At 40.9% G+C, this 23,356-nt stretch overlaps 1 protein-coding gene across 1 annotated transcript in view; it reads left to right on the top strand.

The window, feature by feature from the left end:
- The window catches only part of cckbra (cholecystokinin B receptor a), a 31,567-nt gene that overhangs the window by 1,523 nt on the left and 6,688 nt on the right, over positions 1–23,356 (top strand). The window contains exons 2-3 of the mRNA XM_051428047.1: positions 10,012–10,260; positions 17,685–17,946. Coding sequence (XP_051284007.1) covers positions 10,012–10,260; positions 17,685–17,946 — 511 coding nt within the window. The remainder of the gene's footprint in view (positions 1–10,011; positions 10,261–17,684; positions 17,947–23,356) is intronic.

Below are 23,356 nucleotides of genomic sequence, written 5' to 3'. Positions count from 1 at the left end.
TTCAGGCCAGGAGAGAGCAATGGAGCCTGATTATACAGCTGTATTGTTGCTCAGATGTGCTACTCCAGTGCAGGACAGGAAATTAAAGCCTCACCTTCCACTTGTGGATTTACTGCTGTGCAATCTGTTGAATTGGAGATTTTGTCCTTCACTTGCTTCTGATACAGTGAAAAAAAAACTTTGATGTTTCTGTTTTTGATTATATTGGAAAAATGTGCATAAATCACATATTCTTTCAACTTTTTCGTACAATTTACACTTTGAACCAAAGCTGCAACTGTCAGCTGTTTTTATTATTGATTAATCCGCCAGTTGTTTTGTTTTTGATTAATTAATTAATTGTTTGGTCAGAAACATCGCTGAAATGAATGAATAAAGCCTTTTATAATCTCCTGAAGGCCCAATGTATTGTCATCATGACCAACAAAGACCTCAAGATCTCCACTTTTATCACAGAAGATAAAGAAAAGCAGGAAAACTTCACAGCAGAGGAGATGGAACCAAAATGGAACAAAAATTGTTAATCAGTAATTCAAATACTAAATAAAATGCACCTATGAAAGTCAAGGAAATATATTTATTCATATTTCTACATTGTGTGTGCTGCGCCGGAGCACTGAGCATAAAGCAGTGACAGTTTGAATGAAAAATGTCACTTATATGCATTTACTTTTGTTTTAACCCAGAAAAAGGTCTAAAAGAAATCACACATTTTGAGTAACAATTCTCAACTTGTTTTGATAGTTGACAACAGTTGTAAACAGAAAGTGATGCATTTTACTAAAGCAATGAGAGCTGGCTTTATATGTGTAGAACTTATCTTACTATGATCATCCTATTTATCACATAATACTGACCTTTTAAAGATTAAATACACACTCAGAGGATCGATTAATAAGTTGATCTCAATATTGGAACCCATCATAAGATTGTTTTTCAAAAGCTACAATCACTTCCTGAAGTTTAGACCTTTATCAACAAGTTTTGTCTCCCGACTTTAGACTGCTGATCGTATTTCAAACAATTACTGTGCGCTGTAGGCTGCTGCATTACACTGCTGCCACCCCCTTACCTGAATTGCTTTGTTTTCCTTCCTCTTTCAGTAACTATAGATGCTATAGAGGGTTTCAATCTGCGAGGGCTGCCTCTTTAGGGAGGTGTGGGAGAGTTTGAAGAGTGGGGGGGTTGACGGGAGAAGATACCGTGTGAAGTGAAAGAGACAGGAGCATGCAGTTGTTCTGAAAACAATGGGAGGTTAGTTATTGTAGTTTGGCCCGATGAGCTGGTTAGCTGGCTACACACAGTTTTAGATTCTGTGTGAGTTAAACAGTCAGAGGTTAACAATATCTCTGATGTCCTAGAAAAAGACGCTCCTATATAAATCCAGAACTTGCAGGAGAATCATCACGTTTTTAAGTTTTCTTCACTATTAAAGTGATCCAGTGACATTTGTCCGTACATCCACGAGTTCATTGCAAACAGGAACTGCTAATAGCTAAGTCGGCAAGCTAAATGCCCAAAATATCATTATAATTCTGGAGACACAGACTGCTTTGTTTCATCTCTCGTCTGCAGTGTTTGCTGCTGCAATTGAAGGAGCAGCTGTAAAACTCCCGCAGCACTAAAACGAAACAGCACCTGACACACATCACATTACAGTAATCATTCAGGACTCTGGAGAGCACTTCAGTTCAGACAGGGCCCTGCTCATGTGGAACAACATCTGTAGCTGCACCTTGGCTCGGCCCCCGGACACCCTCTGTTCCCTGCTGATTCAAAGTGACACTTTGCTGAGCTCACCCTGTCCTTTTGAGTCCATGTGAGATAAGTTATCATGAAGTGGATCTCATAAGCATTAAATGAACGCTGTTTCAGAAGAGAAAACCAACCCTGGAGACTTATTACTGCAGGGGGGAACGGCTCAGGAGTTTCTAATATCTAACCAATTTTCTACGACGAGGTGTCTCGTAGAAGAAATTTGCATCTTTTCCCCTTTGGGTATGTACACGGTGATGTAGGCTGTCATAACATGATCACGGTAATCAGAACAAATAATTGGAAAGCTATGAAGCGACCTGGTGAGTCGGAACAAACGGCGCACACACGCAGGCACTGAGTCTACAAACTATTTGGAGCATCCTCCTTTCTGATAATGAGGTGCTGCCTCTTGTGCATAATCCCAGAGTTTAAAAAAAGACCTTCTGTGTTAGTGTACTGTACATTTATAAATGAAATAGTTCCCTCCATGAAAACATCGCAGATCATGACGCCTGTAGAGTGGGACAGCGCAAATAAAGATCCTGTCAACCATGCAATAGCTGTATTGAGCTGTAATGCCCTCTCTCTGCACACTGGCTTTATTAACTCGCGATAACGGAGGAGTGGAGGGAGGCAGAGCTGCAGCTTCACGGGGTTATCTGGTATCAGTTAGACTCAATTTCACTCTCAGTTAAGCCTTAGTCATGTGACTCTCCACTGTAGTATAAGTGACAAAGCAAAAAGCCCGACCTTATAAGACTGTCGACCTTTGTGCAACCATACATAACAAGGGTTTTTAATGGTTCTGAGATATAGGAGCTGTGATTCCTATTCCTATTTTTTTACTCAAACAAAGTTTAAGGTCTCTGTAGTCCAGAGAAAGTTCAATCGGTAATTGCACTCAATCGTGTCCCCTTTGGAAACCCCGGTGCCTCGCTGCGGGCTTTGTTTACATGGTGATTTATGGGATTGGAGTGGCAAACACCTCGGCTGAATGTTTAATTTGATAAGGAAATCCCTTTAGATGCAGCTCCTCTAATGGCTACAAGGAGCCGGTTGCAATGAAACAACACTGAAGGAAATAAGGGAAACGCTTGTTTAATCAGTTTCAACAAGTTCAGGTTCGTGTAGCTGATTTCACTTCCTTTAATGATTTAATTGCTACATCTGATCCTTCTGAAACGGGAGGACACTTTACACAACGAGTTCAGAACTTACCGTTCTTCATTAAATTAAAGAGAATAAAGTTTCGTTACAAGAATCAATTTTACAAATTCTTCTTTTTTAGTCCACATTGGAGAGAACATCCAGCTGCTGTTTAAACCCTCTAAATTCTGCATACAGCCAGATACGAGCCTTCGTTATTTTGAGTCTATCGCCTACAATTCAGGCTATATACAGTTATATTATAATTACTTCTATTCATTTGTCCTTTTTCTTTCCATTTTTTTAGTTTAATATTTATTTTGTTTTATTTTCAATTCTTTTGTAAGCCCACTTCAACGTTATGTCAGTACTGTCATTGTTTGTTGTCTTCTTTTGCTTTTGTGTTTAAAAAAAAAAACATTAATTAAACTGAAATGACTGCTCCATTATTATATTGTGAAGGGCTGAAGAGGTTTGTTTAGGGATGCTTTTGCCTTGATTGACAGGTTTCAGACTGTTGCACTCAGCAAGGTGGTTATTATACAGTGCTTTTTGACGTAGAAGTTACTTTAGAGGAAGAAGAAAAAGAAAGAGGGATAAAAGTGAAAGAGGATAAAGTTTTGAAGGAATATTTTGTAATTTTTTTGAAATACTCTTGTTTGCTTTCTTACAGAGGATGTGTTCAGGCGCAGTGTTGAGTGTAGGTCACCCACCTGTAGCGCGAGTAAAACGGGAGCCTCATAACAGCCTGTGTCTAGCTGTATTGATTGAAATCTCCAACTGTAAACACATAGTAGTGTAAACACGCAGATGCTGCAAAAAGCAAGAAATCGTTGGCATCGAACTTCATTCATTGACAGTAATCCGGTGTTTTGCAGACTCATCCAGTATCGACGTATTGGGTTGAGTTGTAAAAATCTTCAATTGATCTCCTCAATTAAAACTCATACATAATGTAGCAAGCAATATAGGACCACATCCGAGGCAATGTAAACCTCATGCAGCCATTGCTGTTAGTACCGTACCGTAATTATCGGTCTGCACACTCACTGGGAGCATGGACTCTACGGGAATATAATTTACATTTTGTAGCTGGCGAACATTGGCATGCATCTGGCTTCCTGTCATTGTGTTTGCAGAGACAGTAGAATGGACAGGGATTTACTGAATTTGTCACCCTCAGGAGAGACTGCAGTGTGATAGCTCTGCCTCCGTTTGTCTGCTTTACTTAAAATAGACACAAGCTCACACTTACTGTACGTGTTCCATCGAGCTTATGGTCCCCTCCTGCCCAGTATTTTCTCACGTTTCCTGTTTAATCATGATGAATATTAACTGGTGTCTCATGGCTTGATTCTTTACAAGATTCACTTTAGTGTCTTAAAGTATGAACATGTCGGGGAAAGCTAGCGTACATGCCTGATGAGGCCTCTTGGGTAATTGAGTATGTGCTTAGCTCTCTCCAACTTGCAAAGATTTCAAGGTTTTGTCGGATCAATATTGTTCTCTTATGGGACGGCACGGTGGAAACAAATTGATTTTAACTGTGCTGACGCTAACAGTAACTCGCCTCATTACTGTGATAAAATGCGACACAGAGATCAGCTTCCATCTGCACACTGAGCAGGACAAATTGCTGTCAAAAGATTCATTTGGCACCACTTTGAGACCCAGTAATGATGTGCAGAGCTGAAAAGGCCAGTAGGTTAAATCTACAATGAGTCAGAGTCCCATATGTGTGAACTGATACCGCTCATAATCCGAATAGATCAAAAACCAAACAGGGATTTTGTTGTAAAGCCCACAGATGCAGTTTTATTCTTTCAGACAAGTCTGAAAGGGATCCACATATCTGACACAAGGTGAAATCAGTCTTGGTATTCAATGTTTTTCCTCTGTGATTGCACTGAACATGAATAAGTCCAATGCACGCTGTCCTGATGCCGGTCTTTTGATTGGATTTGTGAGAATACATTAGACGTGCGGTCAAATGCGGAGTTACCTTTGCTATCTGAAGAGAAGCAACAAGAAAAAGATGGATAGGGACTAAAGCCAGAGCTTTTAAGTGCTCCGGGATGTAAGATGGTGATTTATTGGCAGGGTGGACACAAATCGGGCATTCGAAGCAGCTTTCCATCCTGAGGAAACATTCATAGCAAGCATGTTTGTAGTAGTTTATTCACAATTTGGAGTGTTTACTAGTTAAGAGTCAAAACACAACCAAGAATGGTTACAAGGAAACAAATGTTTATATGTAATATCCAGCAGGTCCTTGTGCTTGGAAAGCCTTTCAGAGAAAAATGAATCAATTTCAAAACACAGTCTGGACTGACTTGAATTCAGCCAGTTTTTTTCACATGCTGTGTAGCAGATAAACACCATAGAAGGTAAATTACAGCAAAGGACACAGACAAGTTCATTATTTTTGGCTAAAGTTACAGAGATTGATTTGTTTTTATTCACCTTCCTGCCAAAATCATCTGATCAGGTGGGATGACATGGAGATTGTCTTAATGCTGTGTGAGTGTACCGTCAGTTATACCGTTTCTGCCCTGTCACTGAGAGACGATATTGTCCTTCAAGTTTGTTTCTCTCTTTCTTGTCTCTGACTTAGTGACCGAAAGTTGTTTCTAATCAGAACATGTTTTCCTAATGAAAGAAACAATGGCAAGTAGAATAGTACTTGGAAATGTAATTATATTGGACCAATTTATATATATATATATATAATATATATATATATATATATATATATATGTTAGGGTTAACCCTATATATGTATATATAGGTTAAAGCTACACTGTGGTGTTTTCTTGTATACAAACAATGTTATGTTTCATTGACTGCACCAACATGCTCTGTTTGTGTCCTTAATGGCAATCAAACCTGTGTATTTCTTTGCCATAACAATTAACTTCCTGTATTTGACTGTTTTCCCTTTACTTTTCTGCCCCGCCCCGATTTCATCTTTGTTTATTTATCCTCTCCCTCAGTGTACTTAGTGTGTGCGTTCATTGGTCCTGGTTGTCAGTTCATCCTGGTTGCGTTCTCCCTTGTTGCCTTGATGGTTCTTTGCTTTGTTTTTGCTGCACCTGTATCTGTTTACCTAGCAGGTAAACTGGCCTGTACGCTGCATCAGTATTAAGTCACTAACGTCATCCTGCTGCTGTCTCGTATTTGGGTCCAATCCTGCGTTTCCTGAGCCGTGACAGTTATCAGTTAGTAATCAATTAACTACGACAATTATAAACAGATTAATCAACGATGAAAAAGTTGCAGCCCTGGTTTAGATGTTGCAGAGACAATACTGCTTACTTGAGCGGTACTTGAGAAGAGGGAATTAATTGCTGATTCTCGTAAGTTCAGAACTAATTTCCTGACTCATGTCGACTGCTTCACAGGTTCAATTCCAAAGGGCTTTCTGCTCACTTGTAATTAGGAGTAACATCAGATTTGGACAGAGCTGACAGTCATTTCTAACATTTCATCATCTAACAGGAGTATGAAATACAGCCTTGTGGCAAAGTTGTGATTAAAAGGATAGTTCAGAACTGTGGCAATTTTTTGCATCTCAGTTAAATCACCTCTAAGATTATTACTGCTCATTATCAATCTTCTTTTATACCAATTTATTCATGTATCATAATAAGATCCGACTCCATCAGTCAATCCATGACAAGCCCTCTTCCTCCACGTCCCCCGATAAATGACAAAACTTTCAAACGACTTGCTGTCAATATGAAGTCGTGCTAATCCTCCTTCTGAAGATATAGAAGTGATGAAACTTTAATGATCCTTGTGGGAAAACATAATTAGAGTTTGAATAGCAGCAGCCAGTAGGATACACAATAGGAATAGAGGTTAAATAAATAGACACAATCCTAACATAAGCTTCCTTGTTCTCCTATCCCTGGGTCATGCGTAAAATGTTCCACTTCAACAACCTCCGCGCACGAGGTGAACGCCTTTTATCTGTGCTGTATTTATGGCTGCCTGTGGATTTGAACGCAGCAGTTGAGAGGGTCAAAGGAACCAAAGTGAATCGTCCTGCTGTCGTTAGGCTCAGGGGAGCCAACGTACAACTGGTGCTCAGTGAATAGATAATTCCATTTTCACTCGGCTGGATCGCACAGAATCTATCACGATAGAAGCTGCTGAGCCAGTGGGGGCTCGCTGCTTGTTGTTTGTGTAGGAAGACTCAAAAGTTAAAACCCATTATGCCTCTCTCACATCCTGTAATGCTGCTGTGTAAATCAAAAACTCATGTCAAACTTGTCACCTGCGCTGCCGATTCATCTTCCAGGGACTGAAACAGGGTGGATGCTGCTTATATTAACTTGGCCGTGGTGTCAGTCCCTTAGCTGATGAAACTACTCTCGAAGCTATCAGAGGATCTTCTTATCAAAAGAATAATTTATATTTGCAGTTGAGGGCAACTGCGTCTCTCAGGTGACAGAGGTGATTAACATGCATCCTGCAGTGTCCTGGGTTCAAATCCAGACCTCATCTACTTTTATCTTTGCTGCAGAGTTCCTCTGAAGATTGTCCGATAAGTGATATTGGCTACGGCTTCAGAGATTTCCTCAACATATTTCTATTTATTTCAAACAAGCTGCTGTTATTTTCTTTAAAAGTAGAATAGTATATAATGTTTGCTGCAGCATGGGACTGTTACTGGAGAGAAGGAGCCCTCAAATAAACAATCAAATCAGACCACGTAAGGCTTGAGCATGTGTGTGTGTGTACTGTGTTATTTCTTCTTTACCAAAGTTATGTAGTCTCCCTTTTTGTGAAGGGGTGATAAGTGGTCTCTTATTTGAGTTGGTAATGTACTTGATTAAAGGACCAGTGTGTAGGATTCATTGGCACCAACTGAAAACCCCTCGCCACAACCAAACCTGTAGACGGTGGCCACGAAACATGCGGGGAAAAAAAAGAAGCAAAAGTGTTACACACTGGACCTTTTAAAGAGAAGTATAATTGGCTGAAGGAGCTGGTTCTCTAAGGGATACAGTCCTTGTAGACCTGTTGTTGAGCCTTTCTGTGTAATTTAAGTTGTGGAGCAGCCTGACCTTTTCTAATCTAGTAGGAATAGTTCAACATTATGGGAACATTTTGGCTTCCTCGCAGAGAATTAGATGAGAAGATTGAGAACACTCAACTATGTAGCTGGAGCCAGCAGCCAGTTAGCTGGGTTTTGCATAAAGACTGAAAACAGAGGGAAACAGCTATCCTGGCTCTCTCTGCCTGGCAGAACCTCTATAGCTCATTAATCTAACACATTAAATCTTGTTCCACGCTCCCAGTTTGTAATGCAGCCTTCCTGTTTAACATTAAGGATGATAATTAGATATGTTTTGTGACAGCAACATTTCTTATGTCATGATAATAAAACTACAGTTTATATAGACTATATAGTGCTATACATAAACATACAGTGCTGTTTGTGTCCTGGTTGCACTCCTAATGAGGGGTGTGTGTTTGCCTTTAAGGTGATGTGTGGTGCGCTGTCTGCAGGCTCTGCTGTAGACCTTTCCTTGTCCCATGTAGCTGTCTTTAATCAGAGGACTCAGTCAGCGCAGCACATGGCCTGCCCCGACCTTGTCCTGTTAGATACTCTCATTGTCAAACTGACTCGCTCTGACAGGCCGGTGTGAGTGAAGAGAGCATCCTAAAACCCCTCCGGCTGGGCTGTCCTGCTCTCGCTGATGCTCAGCTGTATGGCAGTGCTGAAAGAAGGAAAACATAAACACATAAACACTTATTTTAGAAGACTGCTTCATTCTTAGTTTTATCTGTCAGGTGATCGTCGAGCATAGAAAATGTTATACTATTTCTATGCAGGGGCGAATTTAGAAACTGTTTCATGGAGGGGCCAGGGTCCTCATTTGTAAAATGAATGATTGGAGGCCCTGGTTCTTAGCAATAATAAACTGTACATTATATAGTTCTATAATAATATAATATAATATAATTGATAGTTACATTGTTCATTCTGTGCAATAACTGAATGCCAAATTTAAACTTTAAATATTCTAATTCAAATAATTTTCTAATTGTCGTCATTTTGCATCTTTGTAGTCATTTTGTAATAATAGTAATGTTACTGTCACATCATACAGTGTCTCCAGTCCTATGATACTAATAAGCCAACTAACTATCACCTATTGACTCCTGGCAGGGGGGCACCAAGGGTGGCTAATGAGACTCCAGGGGGGCTTGTGCCACCCCTGGTCCCGCACCCGTTTCTATCAATTGTATTTCAGTCATTTAATGGGGTATAGACATAAACCAGAAAGAAAACACAGAGAGTACCAAGAAAGATGATAATGATGCAAACAATAACTGTTTAATTTTGATCTTGTTTTTCCAGTTATATTCCCAAGTTACCACCTGGCACAGTCTGTTCAGCACTGATGATGTTGTTTGTCTTCATCTTTTCCTGTCAGTGTTATTATTTCAATTATCGTTTGGCTCACGGGGCGAGCAGGAAAATATTGACACTAGCACAATTTAAAATGTTGATTATGTGAAGTTATTCTGTCTTGTAATAGACGTTGGTGTTGTTTATGTGCCCAGAGTCTTATTTCCCAGGTGAACAACCTTGTCGGTTCTCTTCGTGTATCGCTGTTATTTTGTTTTCTTGCACTTTTTTTTAATTCGTCTTCTTATGTCATTTAACGCGTGGGTTGCTGGAATGATTACAAGAAAAGCACTGCATACAGATGAAGAAAACAGAATTTTTTTAAACTTGTTTTGGTTTTTATTAGTCTGGTGGAAGTCTTTTGTGAGCCAGCCAGTTCATTTAATGCATCAGTCTTCGTCTTCTGCCACTTTTATTTGTTCTTCCACTTCTTATTCTTTGTTTATTGCTGTTCCCAGTGACATTAAACACGTGGTTGTCAAGAAAAAGTACCCACATGAGCACACTGAGAGGGTTTGATGAAGTTAATATTTTCTGTTGTAGAGGGCAGACAACATTCATTCAGTGTGTTCCATTAATTCAAGGATGCGTACTTGGTAATTCACTTGTGCAAATGTGTTTCCTTCCTTTAATTGATCAGCTGCAAAAACAGATTTTATAAATGATGTCCCCTCTCTTGTCAGAGATGGATTCGCTGCGCATCCTGCTCTACTCGCTCATCTTCCTGCTCAGCGTCTTTGGCAACCTGCTGATCATCGTGGTCCTGATGCTGAACAAGCGCATGCGGACCGTCACCAACTCCTTCCTGCTGTCGCTGGCGGTCAGCGACCTCATGATGGCCATCTTCTGCATGCCCTTCACGCTCATCCCCAACATCCTGAAGGACTTCATCTTCGGAGGCGCCATGTGCAAAACCGTCTCCTACTTTATGGGTGAGTATGAATTCTTTCACTTCAGATCTGAGCTTTAGTATTTAAATAAAATATAATGAAGTTTAACCAGCGATGGACTGGTGTGAATAGTTTTTGGTTCAGAACTGAGCAGTGAATTTAGGAAGCCATAAATCTGTCCAGCTGGCAAAGTAATCACTGAGTGCTGGGTACTGATCAATAAAGCCATTTTTCTTTGGGAGCAGTAAAAATCCTAACTTATTGCGCTATTATCGAGTCAGTTATCTCAGCAGTCACAAGGCTCATTCTTGCTATAGATCTGGTTTAGTCCACATTTAAAGACAAACTATAGCATCACACATTTATTTGAATTCAAACCAAGATAGTCTTTGTGTCCACCTCACGTTTCATAGAAACAAGGGAAAAGCTCTGCTGCAATATGTCGTCCTTTAACTTCCTGTATACCCTGGAAGCAAGAATATGTTGTGTAGGTTGACATCTGCTGCTTGTGACCACTATGTGCCTGCAATTTCGTAAACATTATTTTTTACCATTTTACAATATGACAAATCCTAGACTGCCTTTCTTCCGTGTCTTACAAACGTTGACCACTATTAGCGTTCGTAGTGGTGGAGATTAGATCAAACTGTGGAGTGTTGGATGAGAAGATTGATACCACTCTCAAGTGTGTACGGTAATTATGAAGCTATAGTCAGCTTAGCTTAGCATAAAGACTGGAAACAGGGGGGGAACAAAATCAAAAGTGTTGCATTTAGGAGAAAACACCAAAAACCTCACTTGTATGCGTTTATTGCTTCTCCATTTAATGTTTAAATGAAATGTTCACAACAAGCTGTAGTCAAGCTAAATGGAACTGACAAGAACAAACGAGAAATCAAAATTTTCAGATGATTTTTTTCCGGTCGTGACTGAGTTGATAGGTGTTTTTCTTGCACTAAGACAGAAATCTGGCCTTTTTTTTTTGCGGCTGGCAGCCGATCAGAAAATGTGCCCCAGCTTAAGAATCCTGCCTGAAAATTGCTCGATATCTAACAAGAGCCTGTCTTTCAGAGAGGTTTTTCTCTGGGCTTCATTTTGCCTGTCAGAACGTAACCATCCTGCTGAAAGTGCTCGAACAGTCACACATCTTCAGGAGTGTGACTTAGCGATGAGCTGGCTCCCGTCAGGCCAGAGTCGAGGTGCCACGTGAGACCTGAGTCAGACTGAAGCACAAGGGGACGGCGAAGAAACTGAGATCTGCTGCACTACTTCTGTCTCTTCGCTTCGCTTTGAGCTTTGAGCTTTGAATGGTTGAGAAGAGCTATTGAATGACGAGGTCCACATTCCCATTATTGTCTCAGAAATGTGATGCACCATCTGTGAGACAAGGCTCGCTGAATCTCCTTTTCAATTACTGGGTTCTCTGAGCTGTGATAAGGAAGAGAAGGGCAGGAGGGCCAGCTGCCTCGAACTTTAAATGCAAACTTTTTGTTGTTGCTTTGTCTTATACTCATACTAATTTCAGTCAAAGTAAGGGCTGCAACTAGTAGCTCAACTGATAATGAATGATGAATCACTTAACCATATAAACAGCAGCCTTTTATTAAGCTGTGAATAATGACTAGTAAATCCTCCGCTGCAAATGTGATAGATGCTACATCCCGACTCAGCTACCTAAAAACTGCAACAACATTTTATTTTCTCTGCACAACAATGATTAATTCATTTGTCTAGGTTAGAATTAAAATGATCTCAAATGATGATGAAAGAGGTGTATCAGATCAGCAGCACCAGGATGGGGGCCCACCAGGAATTAAGTTACACAAGAAAGTGGGACAGTGAAATTTATCAACCCCCGTACCGGGGTTGAGCATGTTGGTTTTATCAAGCAACCGTGTCCAGATGAACCGAAGACAAAGAAAGGGTGCAGCGAAGGTGACAGGCAGGAGCTTCATCCGGAGCTGTGATGTATGTACGAGCTGGGCTCTAGAATAGGCTCGCTAATGATGCAACTTATTTAGGCGTTTCCTCTGTCTGTATCTTGTTTGACAAGATGTGTAATTTCTCTGTTATTATGCCTATAATTTTTCTGTCAAAGGTTGACTGTTTCTTTCTCTGCACTTACCCATCTACCAGCCTATCAGAGGGCTGAATGTAATTATTTTTAACTTTAAGAACCTGTGTGTGTGTGTGTGTGTGTGTGTGTGTGTGTGTGTGTGTGTGTGTGTGTGTGTGTGTTAGTGTTTAGTAGTAGTCTTACATGCCCGAGACCCAGAACCGAACAGGACTTGTCTATTATTTGAAAGCTGGGACCCAGACCCATGAAGAAAAGTATTGGACCCAAACTTGAGTTGTCAACCAGTAACTTTGTGTCTAAAGTTAGTAGCCTTCTCTTCGATGATGCATATATAATTCATCCTCCTTGCCAAAAAAGTTGGTAGAATACATCCAGATTAATATAATAATATTAATCACACTGGGGTAATAGAACGGGGTACGATTGACGTGGATCTGGACCCGTACAGATCCTGGGTTGGGTCTCAAGTCATAGGATTTTAGCCCTAACAATAAAACATGTGGTGCTGCCTGTGGAGGGACCACAGACTTGCTGTACGTCTTGACATGAAACTGAATGATTTGGAGCAAAATATCATATAAATGCTCACTGACAAATATCAGCTTCTGCATGTAAAAACCCATCACCTACCCACATCTATCAAACCGTCTCCGAGCGTCTGATCTGAGCCTCCCATGAGCCAGGCCGTTTATCAGCCAGAACCAATCAATACGCAGGCTCATTGCGACTATCCTAGCCCATTGATTGTGCGGCAAACCTCGTCTGCAAACGCATCTGTTAGCACACGGTCATTAGACATGTAATACACCATCCATCCTTCTATTCGCCAGTCCGTCCATAGATCTATCCATCTGCCTCTAGCTCAATAATCATTTGAATCATAGCTCTGTACGGTTTGGGTGGCAGTTACGAGATCGATGTTGTAATATTCTGGGTGTGTGTGTGTGTGTGTGCCGTCTTCAATCACATTTATGTATCCATGTTTGTGTTTTTTGTTGCTGGTCATATGATGCAATTACCAACCAACTTACCAGCTCAGTCTGACAGCTCCCCCCGAGGTGCAGTTGCATAATGTATTAGAATTTGGATTTTCATGGCTTCTAGCAAACTTTTACAGAACTGGCTGCAGGGACATCTGGCACCTATAACACATTAATTCAGTTTGTTAAGTTTTTACGCCTTTAGCCTTCTTTAGGGCAACATTCAACCAAACACTCGGAGAATTAGGTGAGGAATGTAAATCTCTTCTCCCGGGTTGAGGAACGCTGAGAGACCCTCGACTCCAAACTTCACAGATTCATTCAAAAGCCAGTTATCAAGCAGCCTACTGTGTTTGAGCGTTCGCCCGCCTCGGGTTTAATGAACAAGAGAAAGGATTAGAGCTTCTGTTTCATCCCAAGAATGGAAGATACAGCGCTGGGGCAAAATGTGAGCATTTAGTTGGTTAGTTGACTGGTAATTACCTTGGCAGCACCTTGTCCACAATCACTCCTCAGACATTAACTTCTCAATATTGCACCGAGTGTTGGAGTGAAGCTTTGATCAGTGCAGCTGTCTGAAAACTCAACTATGATGAACAATACAGAAATAACTGAGGCCCACGAGACGTGCATATAATAGGAAATGTCCGCTCCGTTTTATATAGGCACAGAAAATGTAGCAACGCCAGCAGCAGTTATATTGAACGGGCTGATTGTATTTAAATGTCATATGTAAAGTGAGGTTTAAGGCTTTCACTGGTCTTGAGGCATTTTTTGCTGAGATAGTTTCACAAGTTAGAGGAACAAGGCAGCTGTGTCTTAATGCACTGTTGCTCAGTGCCCATACAGTATTAATGCATGATCTACATGCAGCTGCTGCATTATAGTTTAAAGTGTGTTTTACTACACCAAGATTTCATAACTCTTCTTTAGAGGGCCAACAAATTGTTCCAGCAGTACTGCTGCTAATCTCAGATCAGTGTTCCCTGGCAGTAATAAAACAGATGGTCAAGTAGACCCGGACTGAAATGTTGAAAGGGTTGATGTATTTTGGCCTGGTGCTCGTGGACAAGAATCTGATCCCTCAGACAAAGAAGCACATCGGTCTGCTATGAATTTCTTTGTGCTGTCTGCCTACTGTAACTGTGTTATCAATTCAAATCCCCATCGTCAGTGCCATACATCACCTGGAAGTGCACTTCCTCTCAGTATGAATGTGCACAACCTCCCAGCTATCAGTCTTCATAAGTGTAGGGTTTGAAAACATCACTCACTTGAAAACCTGTGGCTCTATTTCACGCAGGCTTCACCCTCTAATGGGGCTCCGTAGGCTGAGTCACTCATTCTCATGTGTCTGTGCACTGAGAAATTGCGCATAAACACGTGTTCAGCCAAATATAATGAGCTAATTCTACATTATGGTGGTTGGCCCCATAAGAAGGCAATATAGCCTGACTCCTCATGCAGTTTTTATGCTGGTTGGTGGCGAAGATGACTGTGCTGTTCCTTCATTCCTGTTTCTAAAACACGCCTCCCTGTTAATGATAACAGCACCTTACATGAGTTCAGCCTCGCAAAATCATTGTTGTCTTTAAAATAACTTTATTAATGAATACTTTCACATTTAAATATGTTTATTTGATTTTTTTTGCTGCAGTTTCTATAGGGATGTAACATGTAAGTGTCCTATATGTTAACTATTAAACTTTAGAGGCGTTGGTGAGTACGTTTTCCCCTGCTACCAGTCTCGATGCTAAGCTAAGATAACCACCTTGTGGCTGTAGCTTCATATTTACTGCACATGAGAATACTATAGATCTTATTGTCTAGGTCTGCAAAAAGCAATTAAGCCTGTTTCCCAAAAATTCTTCCAACTTCCATTAAAATGTAATTCCATGCAAAGGCCTTGAATAGTGTTTCTTTTAAAATATTTATCTGCATTTTACCTACAGTTGTTTTTACCGCTTTCTTTATAATTCCCTTTATCTTGTAATCCTACTGTGTGTGTATGCTCAGTAAATCACTTTACAGAGCTGCTATATAAACAGTGCTTCTTCCTTTTCTTCTTGTACTCCCTACTTTTATTGTTCCTTTTGACCATCCCTCCTCCCTTCTATGCTGGATAGAAGAGAGAAATAGACCGAAATCCCTACCTGTCTGTGTACCTCATTTCCACAATCATTGTAAGCAGGCCCTGTGGCTGGGCATGACCGCCTTCAAGCATCAACAAAAGAAACCCCCCCGTGTGTGTGTGATTCGGTCTTTCTCTGTGTCTGTGTTAGCACTTGAAAGAGATGTGTGGGTGTGAGAGACTTATTGTGCGAGACTCTTACAGTACCGGTGTGTGCGTTGACTGTGCCACCCACCGCCTTCTGCTCAGCCAGAGCTGGAGGTGGTTCTTCTAGCTGACCGGTTGTGTGCGGTGGTCAGCAGTCGATCAGGACGAGACTGAGCCTACAGACACAAGGGCTCTATGACAAAAACAGAAATTGTAACACTTGTTCTTTGATGACAGGTGGAGTGAACACATAAATACATAATTTTAGAGCCCAGTTAGATATGGGTGTGGGTATACTGTATATACAGTTGACAAAAGCTTATATTAATATTACTCTTTGTTTTACTTCTATTTCGTCGATAACAATGGTCTAAGTGTAGGTAGATGTAAACAATCCCTATAATGTTGCTGGGGATTCGGTGAGTTATGTCGTGGGTTCAACTAAAGCTCTGTTTTCTGTCTATATTTGTTCATATTTTTTGTAGAAGTATGCCGAATTAGCTATTAGCAGTTCCTGTTTGCAGTGTACCCATGGATGTACAGGCAGCTGTCACTGAATTCCCTTGATACCGAAGTATACTTAAAACCGTGATGATTCTCAGGCAAGTTCTGGATATACAAGTAATGTATTTTACACTATGATTTTTCGATATATGGACATTAATTCTGGATGATAACTGACACTGGATATAACGATATAACCGGAAATTGTTAAGTCCCACTGAATCTAAAAATACATGCATCATAACTTGGAGAAAGAGTGGTTTTTTTTTTTATTGAAATTTGGTAAACACAGAGTCGTAGAGATCGAAAAGTGGGCCAAACTGAAACAGCTAACTTCCTGTTGTTTTTAGAACATGCCATGTACCCGTCTCTTTTGTCTCATGCAGTACTGAAAACCCCTGTGCTAAGCCTCCAAGCCCAGGTTGACGGCTGTGTCAGTGAACATAGAATTAGAGTTACAATATGTAACTATCTTTGGTTTGATGTAGGATCCTGTCTGGTTTTAATGTCATCGTAGCAGCGATCAAAAAAATTGCCCTTCTTGCAAAGAGCTGAAATGCTTTTAATAATGCACAGCGGAGTCTCTCCGACTGCTCACGGAGCATAAAAGGCATTCAGACGTCTTTTTCTGACAATTATGTTCTCTTTGTTCCAGAGTATCCCTACAACTCAGCTCCTTTGTTCTGTTAGCGCAGGATAAGATAAAGCCGTTCTCCTGCTTCTATCTGACTCCACATCAAATCCCACTCCGAATATCCACACAGTTGTCTTTCTTCACCAGGTTGCAATCCACATTTCTTTTAAGTTTTGCACTTGATAATAGACACTAAATCCTATATCTTTTAGCTTCAAATAACAAAGCTTATCACAAAGGAAAGTAACTAAGATTTTATCATTGGTTTGCAGGAGAGACCGTTGCCAAAGCCTGATCCCACAGAGGAACGTCTGCTCTCAGCCGAGCCATAGAGCAGTCCGCCACTCAAATACTTAATAAGGTTCCTGTAGATTAAATTGCACCATGTTCATAGGAGTATACATAATGACTGACTCCCTTGAATGATAATGCAAAGCTATGGTTTAGACAGGATACGTTCTTCCGTCCTAAAGGAACAATGAATGGGGATTACTATGTGACAGCGAAACGGTGGATTGAGGTTGTAGCTTCTCGTAGCGACAGAGGATCAGTGTGGTTTAATTTATTCCTGGGGGGCTCCTTTGTGGCTGCTAGGTATGGGTTTATTAATGCTATTTGTCTCTCCCCAGCTCACCTTCAGAACTCTATGCACTGACTGAACCCCTCTGCAGATTATGCATATTCATAAATGCAAATACAACTTGGCCTTGGATTGTCTCTGAAGGAATTTGACTTGTGTTAAACCTTATAGAGACCTAGTGTCCTGGATTATTGCAGAGATGCTTGCACTATTGAGAGGAGGTAGATTATATTCTTCATTTTGTTTTTACTCTGAAGCAGAAATGTCATGTCAGTCATGGTCAGCCTCAGAAAAAGATCTGATAAACTCACTGTACACTACTTAAACAGCTAAAATGAGTCAATACTAGACTGAAATTTGGTAACAGACTAGTTTCTAAGTGTTTTCTCGTTGCCTGTCTTTTCTTTCTGCAGGGATCTCCGTCAGCATCTCCACCTTCAGCCTCGTGGCCATTGCCATCGAGAGATATAGCGCCATCTGCAACCCGCTGAAGTCCCGCTCGTGGCAGACCCGATCCCACGCCTATCGCGTCATCGCTGCCACATGGGTGGTGTCGCTGTTAATCATGGTGCCCTACCCGGTGTTCAGTGTCCTTAGATCTTTTCCCAAGACCAACGGTACTGTGGGCCATATGTGTCGCCTGGACTGGCCCAGCCAGCAAGTTGAACAGACCTGGTAAGTACTGGTGGGACTACTTCCTGTCAGGGAAGCACATTCATACTAATATATTGTTATTATGAGATTGCAACGTACATGTAGTTATTCTTAATTCAAACTGATTAAAAGAATAACATAATATCCTATAATAAGCAAGTAAAAAGTGAAAAAAAACCCAGATAAAGGAAAGCCCTGTCATTCATTAGTTCATCAATCATTTCTGTAATCTGATTTTAATGTTAGACGGAAAAAACATCTGTCTCGCATGCATGACTTGTTGGGTGATGAGGCTTGCTGTAATGACAGCTGCCTGTCTGAATGGACAAACTCTGCACAAAGTCTGTGAAAACCTTTTTAAAGATTTCACATGCATGACAATAATTTTGTGGACGTGCCTCCATAACCTCAACAGGGATGAGTGAGGACAAGATGAATAGTCGGAGTCAATTAGTGAATTGAATACAATCTGCTCAGCTTCAGTTACAAATGTGTTCTGATTTACATTTAGTGTAGTTGTGTAATTTACATATGCATTACCATGACAAGCAGAAACTAACTTCATTTTTGAGCAGCTCACTCTCTACTGATTGCTCACAGTTGGAGAATAGATTGAATGCGGATTTGGTCATTTTGGTAATATAGCTCAAATTTCCTGCAGAAATCCTCAGTGCCTCTGAGGTTCCCCGAGCAGTACATTGAAACAGCCTTTCTATCACGCTGTGTGTTTGTAATTTTTCAAGTTAATTCATGTTTTTCACTTTGTATAATTTCTGTAACTTATGTGGAACATAATGCATTCAATGCTAATGGCCTATCTTACATGTGTATCTGTAAAATGGATCCCAGCGTTCCAGTATTCTTGGCAATGATAAAGTGTATAGTGTGTGTATATATATCGCTTATAGTTTGTGTCACAAGCCAACACTCAGTATAAAGCAGTTAAAGGAGAATCAGAGTGAAAGCCCGGTCACCCAAGAAGTTGCACAATGAATTGGTGACATGGGGACGACTCGCGTTGGGCCAGTTACTGCGAAAAGACATTATACATTGAGTACTGACGCCTTTTCATTTATATTTTACCAAACCTCAATACTATATATTATATATACTCAATACCTTCTAGTCTTGAGTCTCCCTAGCTTGTTTGTTAGCTAAGTTGCTCATGGGACAATAAGTTACTAAGCTATTTAAAAGACATATTAGTACCATTAACTCCTGTCTCATAAATATCTGCAAACCATTCCTCCTTGAACCGCTTTCTTTCTAACAGAGGAGGCTAAATATAAGTGGATTGTGGAACACGGCTAATAAGCTACAACAGCTTCTGCCATTTTGAACTCAAAGGTCAGCACTGTCAAGACACAAAAGATTTGTGTAGATTTACTTCGCCTCCACAGGTGAAAACCTTTATTATGGTGATTCCATTCAGATAAAAAATCGATTGTGAAATTTGAATTGCTGGTGTGACTGGGCCTTTCTCTCTCTACCTAACCAGCAAGAAATATGTGAGGCATACAGAGTATAGCTAATGATGGAGCGAGGGCTCATAAATTCTTGCCCTTTCAGGCTTGAACCCCTGGGCTGCAGCTGTAAAGGTGGTTCCAGAGGTGGTGTCTGGAAAATAAATTAAATCATTAAGCTGGAGACTTTTATTTTATGATGAGAAAGGTGACCAGGCAGTTACTCTTAAGGCGTAATTAGAGAGGGTTTGAAATGGATCCGTTTTCTAGCATAGCAGGGTTCGAACCAAAAAATCAGAGGAGCTGGGACAGACTACATCATTACAAAGATACCGCATGATGCTTCATGGTAGCATTTTGATTGTTTTCTCTGCTCCTGACTGTACGCTGGAAAGGATGGAAGAGTAAAGCTTTTGCAAAAACACCAGGAGAGAAGCGATCGCAGGCTGCGGTCTGGGTTGCTCAGTGTTAGGAAAGTCATTCATTCATGTACGCGCCTCTGAGGACCAATAAATGCTGCTTTGTTGTTAAAAAGCTCCCCAAGTAGATGCATAGGCAGTTAAGGATAAGATATGTTTGAGCATCTTGGGATACACCGCTCAGGGATTTTCATATATGTGTCCATAATAAACAACTTTCGGGTCCTGCGGGATGGCACAATTAATACGAAGAAGAAGCGGAATATGGCAAAACCTTGTACATCGCTCTACTTGACAGCCTTTTGTGGTCGAACACTCCGAAGAATTCTCTTTTTCTCCGACTGCCTATCAAACTGTAAGGCTTCTCTGGAAAAGAAGAGGCAGTGGGAGACCAGTTAATTAGTCTGCTCGGTGAGGAGGAGGAGGAGGAGGAGGAGGAGGAGGAGGAGGAAGAAAGTCTGGGCTCAGATGTCAAAAGTCCAGATGTGTCACAGAGTACGAGGTCCTTTCAAGTTTTAATTCACAGTTTCTCCTTCACCCATCATGGCCGTCATTTAAATTACGCAGCGGTTAGGGGTTAAAACCCAGATTGGAAGGAGATAACACCTTTCTCATCGACATCTCTCTGTAAGAAATTGGCACCTTTTTTTTTTTTTTTTTGCACATAATGAAGCAGAGCATAGAGTTACCGAAGCATCCATTTTTAGACTGAAATCGCAGTCTGAAATGATGAGCAGAGACGTAGGAGCCATAAAGTGGTTAATGTACCAGTTTTGTCAAGTCAAAGTCAAATTTAATGATTTTAGATTGTTATGCGTAATTATTCTTATGCATGGTGTCTTCATGGACAGTTTTACGCAGACTGGAGGATGAATAATCTCATTCACTGAAGCAAATTAACTCACTAGATACAATAGAATTTTAATATGACCAGACCCTGTATGAGTCTGAGGTTTCCGATCCGTGCACTGATCAACATCCTATGTCATTCTGGACTAAAGTGCAGATATTAGTGGACTAATTCTGGTCTATGAATGTCTCAACCACGTTTTCTGATAAACATTTCATTCTACTTAGATTATAAGGCTTACAGTGCACACGTAACCTACAATTCTTCTACATTTAATTATATATGTGACATCACATCAGCATTAAGTATTTGTTGCCTGCTTCACAGCTTTCTTTTGATTGTTTGCAAGAATATTTAGTATCATTTATTGTGCTATTATAATATGAATTTCTTCAACCTCAGACTTAAGAAAATTATTTTGATGTGTATATATGAGAGGAGTAGCGCCTGCAGTCATTCTCCTCTCAGGCAAGGGGCTGGACCGTATATTGATGACCACTGATGCTGCTCATTAAGTTTATTGCTCTGAGTGCACACTAAATACAATAAGGTATCGACATTCTTACGAACTCTTCTCTTCTCTTATGTAAGAAGAAGCAGCTTTTTTTTTTTTTTTTTAAGCAGCAGGGACAGAAACCCTTTCAATTTTAACGTTCTCTCACAATTTCATCGCTAAAAGATTTCCTAAAAACATTGCAACATGCATTCAGGTGATGTGGGAACAGTCCAAAGAGGGAGCTACATGTGAATATTCATCCAGGTTTTTTCCATGTGTCCCTCCGCCTCAGCTCCATCCATCTGGGTTTCCCCCTTGAGGCAAAACAAGCACAGATATCCACCAGCAGTGTGTTCCCGCACTCCTACGTGTTCACTTCCTGACAGCTTTTGTGTAACAGATTTCCTGCAGTATCAAACAGCCAGCTGATGAGAGGCTGTGACTGAAGCCTTCTTTTTTTATATATATGTAAAGAGAAGTGGAAGAGAGGGGCTGTGCAGAGTTCAGAGGGTTGCCCGGGAAGACATTAGAATATCAGAGAATGAATGAAACCCGGCCTCTTCCTCTCTGCTGTCGCTTTCATGTGCTGACTGATGTGCACCACGGCCATCGGTGGTTGAGAGGAGCGTGCTCTGATTACGATGAATCAAAAGAGGGATGTGGCTGCAGATGGTAAAGATTTATTACGATCAAAGTAACATCTGTACAGTTTCTTTATCTTATTCATTCATGGCTTACTCTTTCTACTTTTCCCTTCTCCTCTCCCTATCAGTCTGCCTTCATTCCACGTAAAGGTTCATTTAATTCGCTGATAGTGAGTCTAGTGAGACTGTTATAACCCCAAGAGGTTTCTTATGCAGCTCATTCATAGCACTTTACTGCATGTTAAAACAAAGCTGCACAGCGTTGAAGGTCTGTGTCTGCATGGTGAGAAACTGACGAGCAGCTCTGAGCCCTTTTGAATTCTGTGTGCTGCTCGAAAATTCCCCTCCGTCAACATTTTGTTCAGTTTTCTTGCCCTTTACTCACTTCACTACTTTTTTTCTTTGATGCGTCATCCATCCAGGCACCCAGAGAGAGCCATGATCGTTGTTCTTTCCGTGCAAGAAAAAAAAAGAAACATTTATGCTCAGAAAACAGCCAAGTACACAGCCTGGAGCAGCAGATTGTCACATTACAGCATGTTTAACTATGTGTATTTGGCAACATGTCATTTCATTAATATATTTCTTTCTGTTGTGTTCCTACATAGCGTGCACTGTCGTATCCATGAGGTCCAATTGTTTCGTGTGTGCAAATATTCAGTGTTTTATTGTTAACTGTCAATATGTCAACAGAACAGTTTGATAAGGTTGTGTTGAAAACCTTCCCCTGGATTAACAGGATACCTGCTACCTCAAAGAAAATATTGTCTCTTAGTGTCAGAGCTCCAGCAGCTAACTGGTCCTACTGGTCGAACTTGCCCGCCTCAACTCTGCAAACTGTGTGTCCTCAGGTTGGGAAGATACGAATGTGACAGCGCAATATAAAATAGGGGACATGAGAGCTAATTTTGAAGGGTAATTCAGGTATTTATTTATTTTTGTACATATTTTAAATGACTAATGGGTACAAAAAGTTTTGGAATTGATCCAGTAGATCGCCCACCAGCCAGCAGCCGCAAGACAGGCTGTAAAGGCTGCAACGTAACCCTAGGCTCCACCGCCGTCTCAACAACTCACCCCTTGCAAGATTTCAGAGTGAGACTTACCCTTTGAGCAAGACTTCTGTTTCCGGCCTAATGTAAGGAGTTACAGTGGTGTAACAGGCGGAGGTATTAAGTAGCAGCAGATAAGTAAACTTTCAGCAGCATATAAAATCTGCAGTTATATGCAAACATGGCATCAGCATAAATGCCCCGAATGGTAAATAAAAACAGTCCAAAGGAGATAAAGTGTAGAGGAGGGTTGAACCGCAGGGGGGGCTGAGGTGCCTGCAGGGAGAATCTGCAGATCTGGCCCGGGATGCTGCAGAGCCTTTTTACCAGACACCACGGGGCTAAAGAGGGCTTGTTGGGAGGTGGTCGACCATCTGCAGGGCCTCCAGCACGGCACCAACCCATCCACGAAAGTGCACGAGGAAAGCCTGCAGCAAGATATTCTGATGTGTTTGATTGTTTTTGAGGCCTGATTCCAACTCAGATTAAGTTCTGACTCTCTTTCCC

Source organism: Dicentrarchus labrax, unplaced genomic scaffold (genome assembly GCF_905237075.1).
Source record: "Dicentrarchus labrax unplaced genomic scaffold, dlabrax2021, whole genome shotgun sequence".
Classification (NCBI taxonomy): Eukaryota; Metazoa; Chordata; class Actinopteri; family Moronidae; genus Dicentrarchus; species Dicentrarchus labrax.
This window is presented reverse-complemented; position numbering and strand designations above follow the sequence as displayed.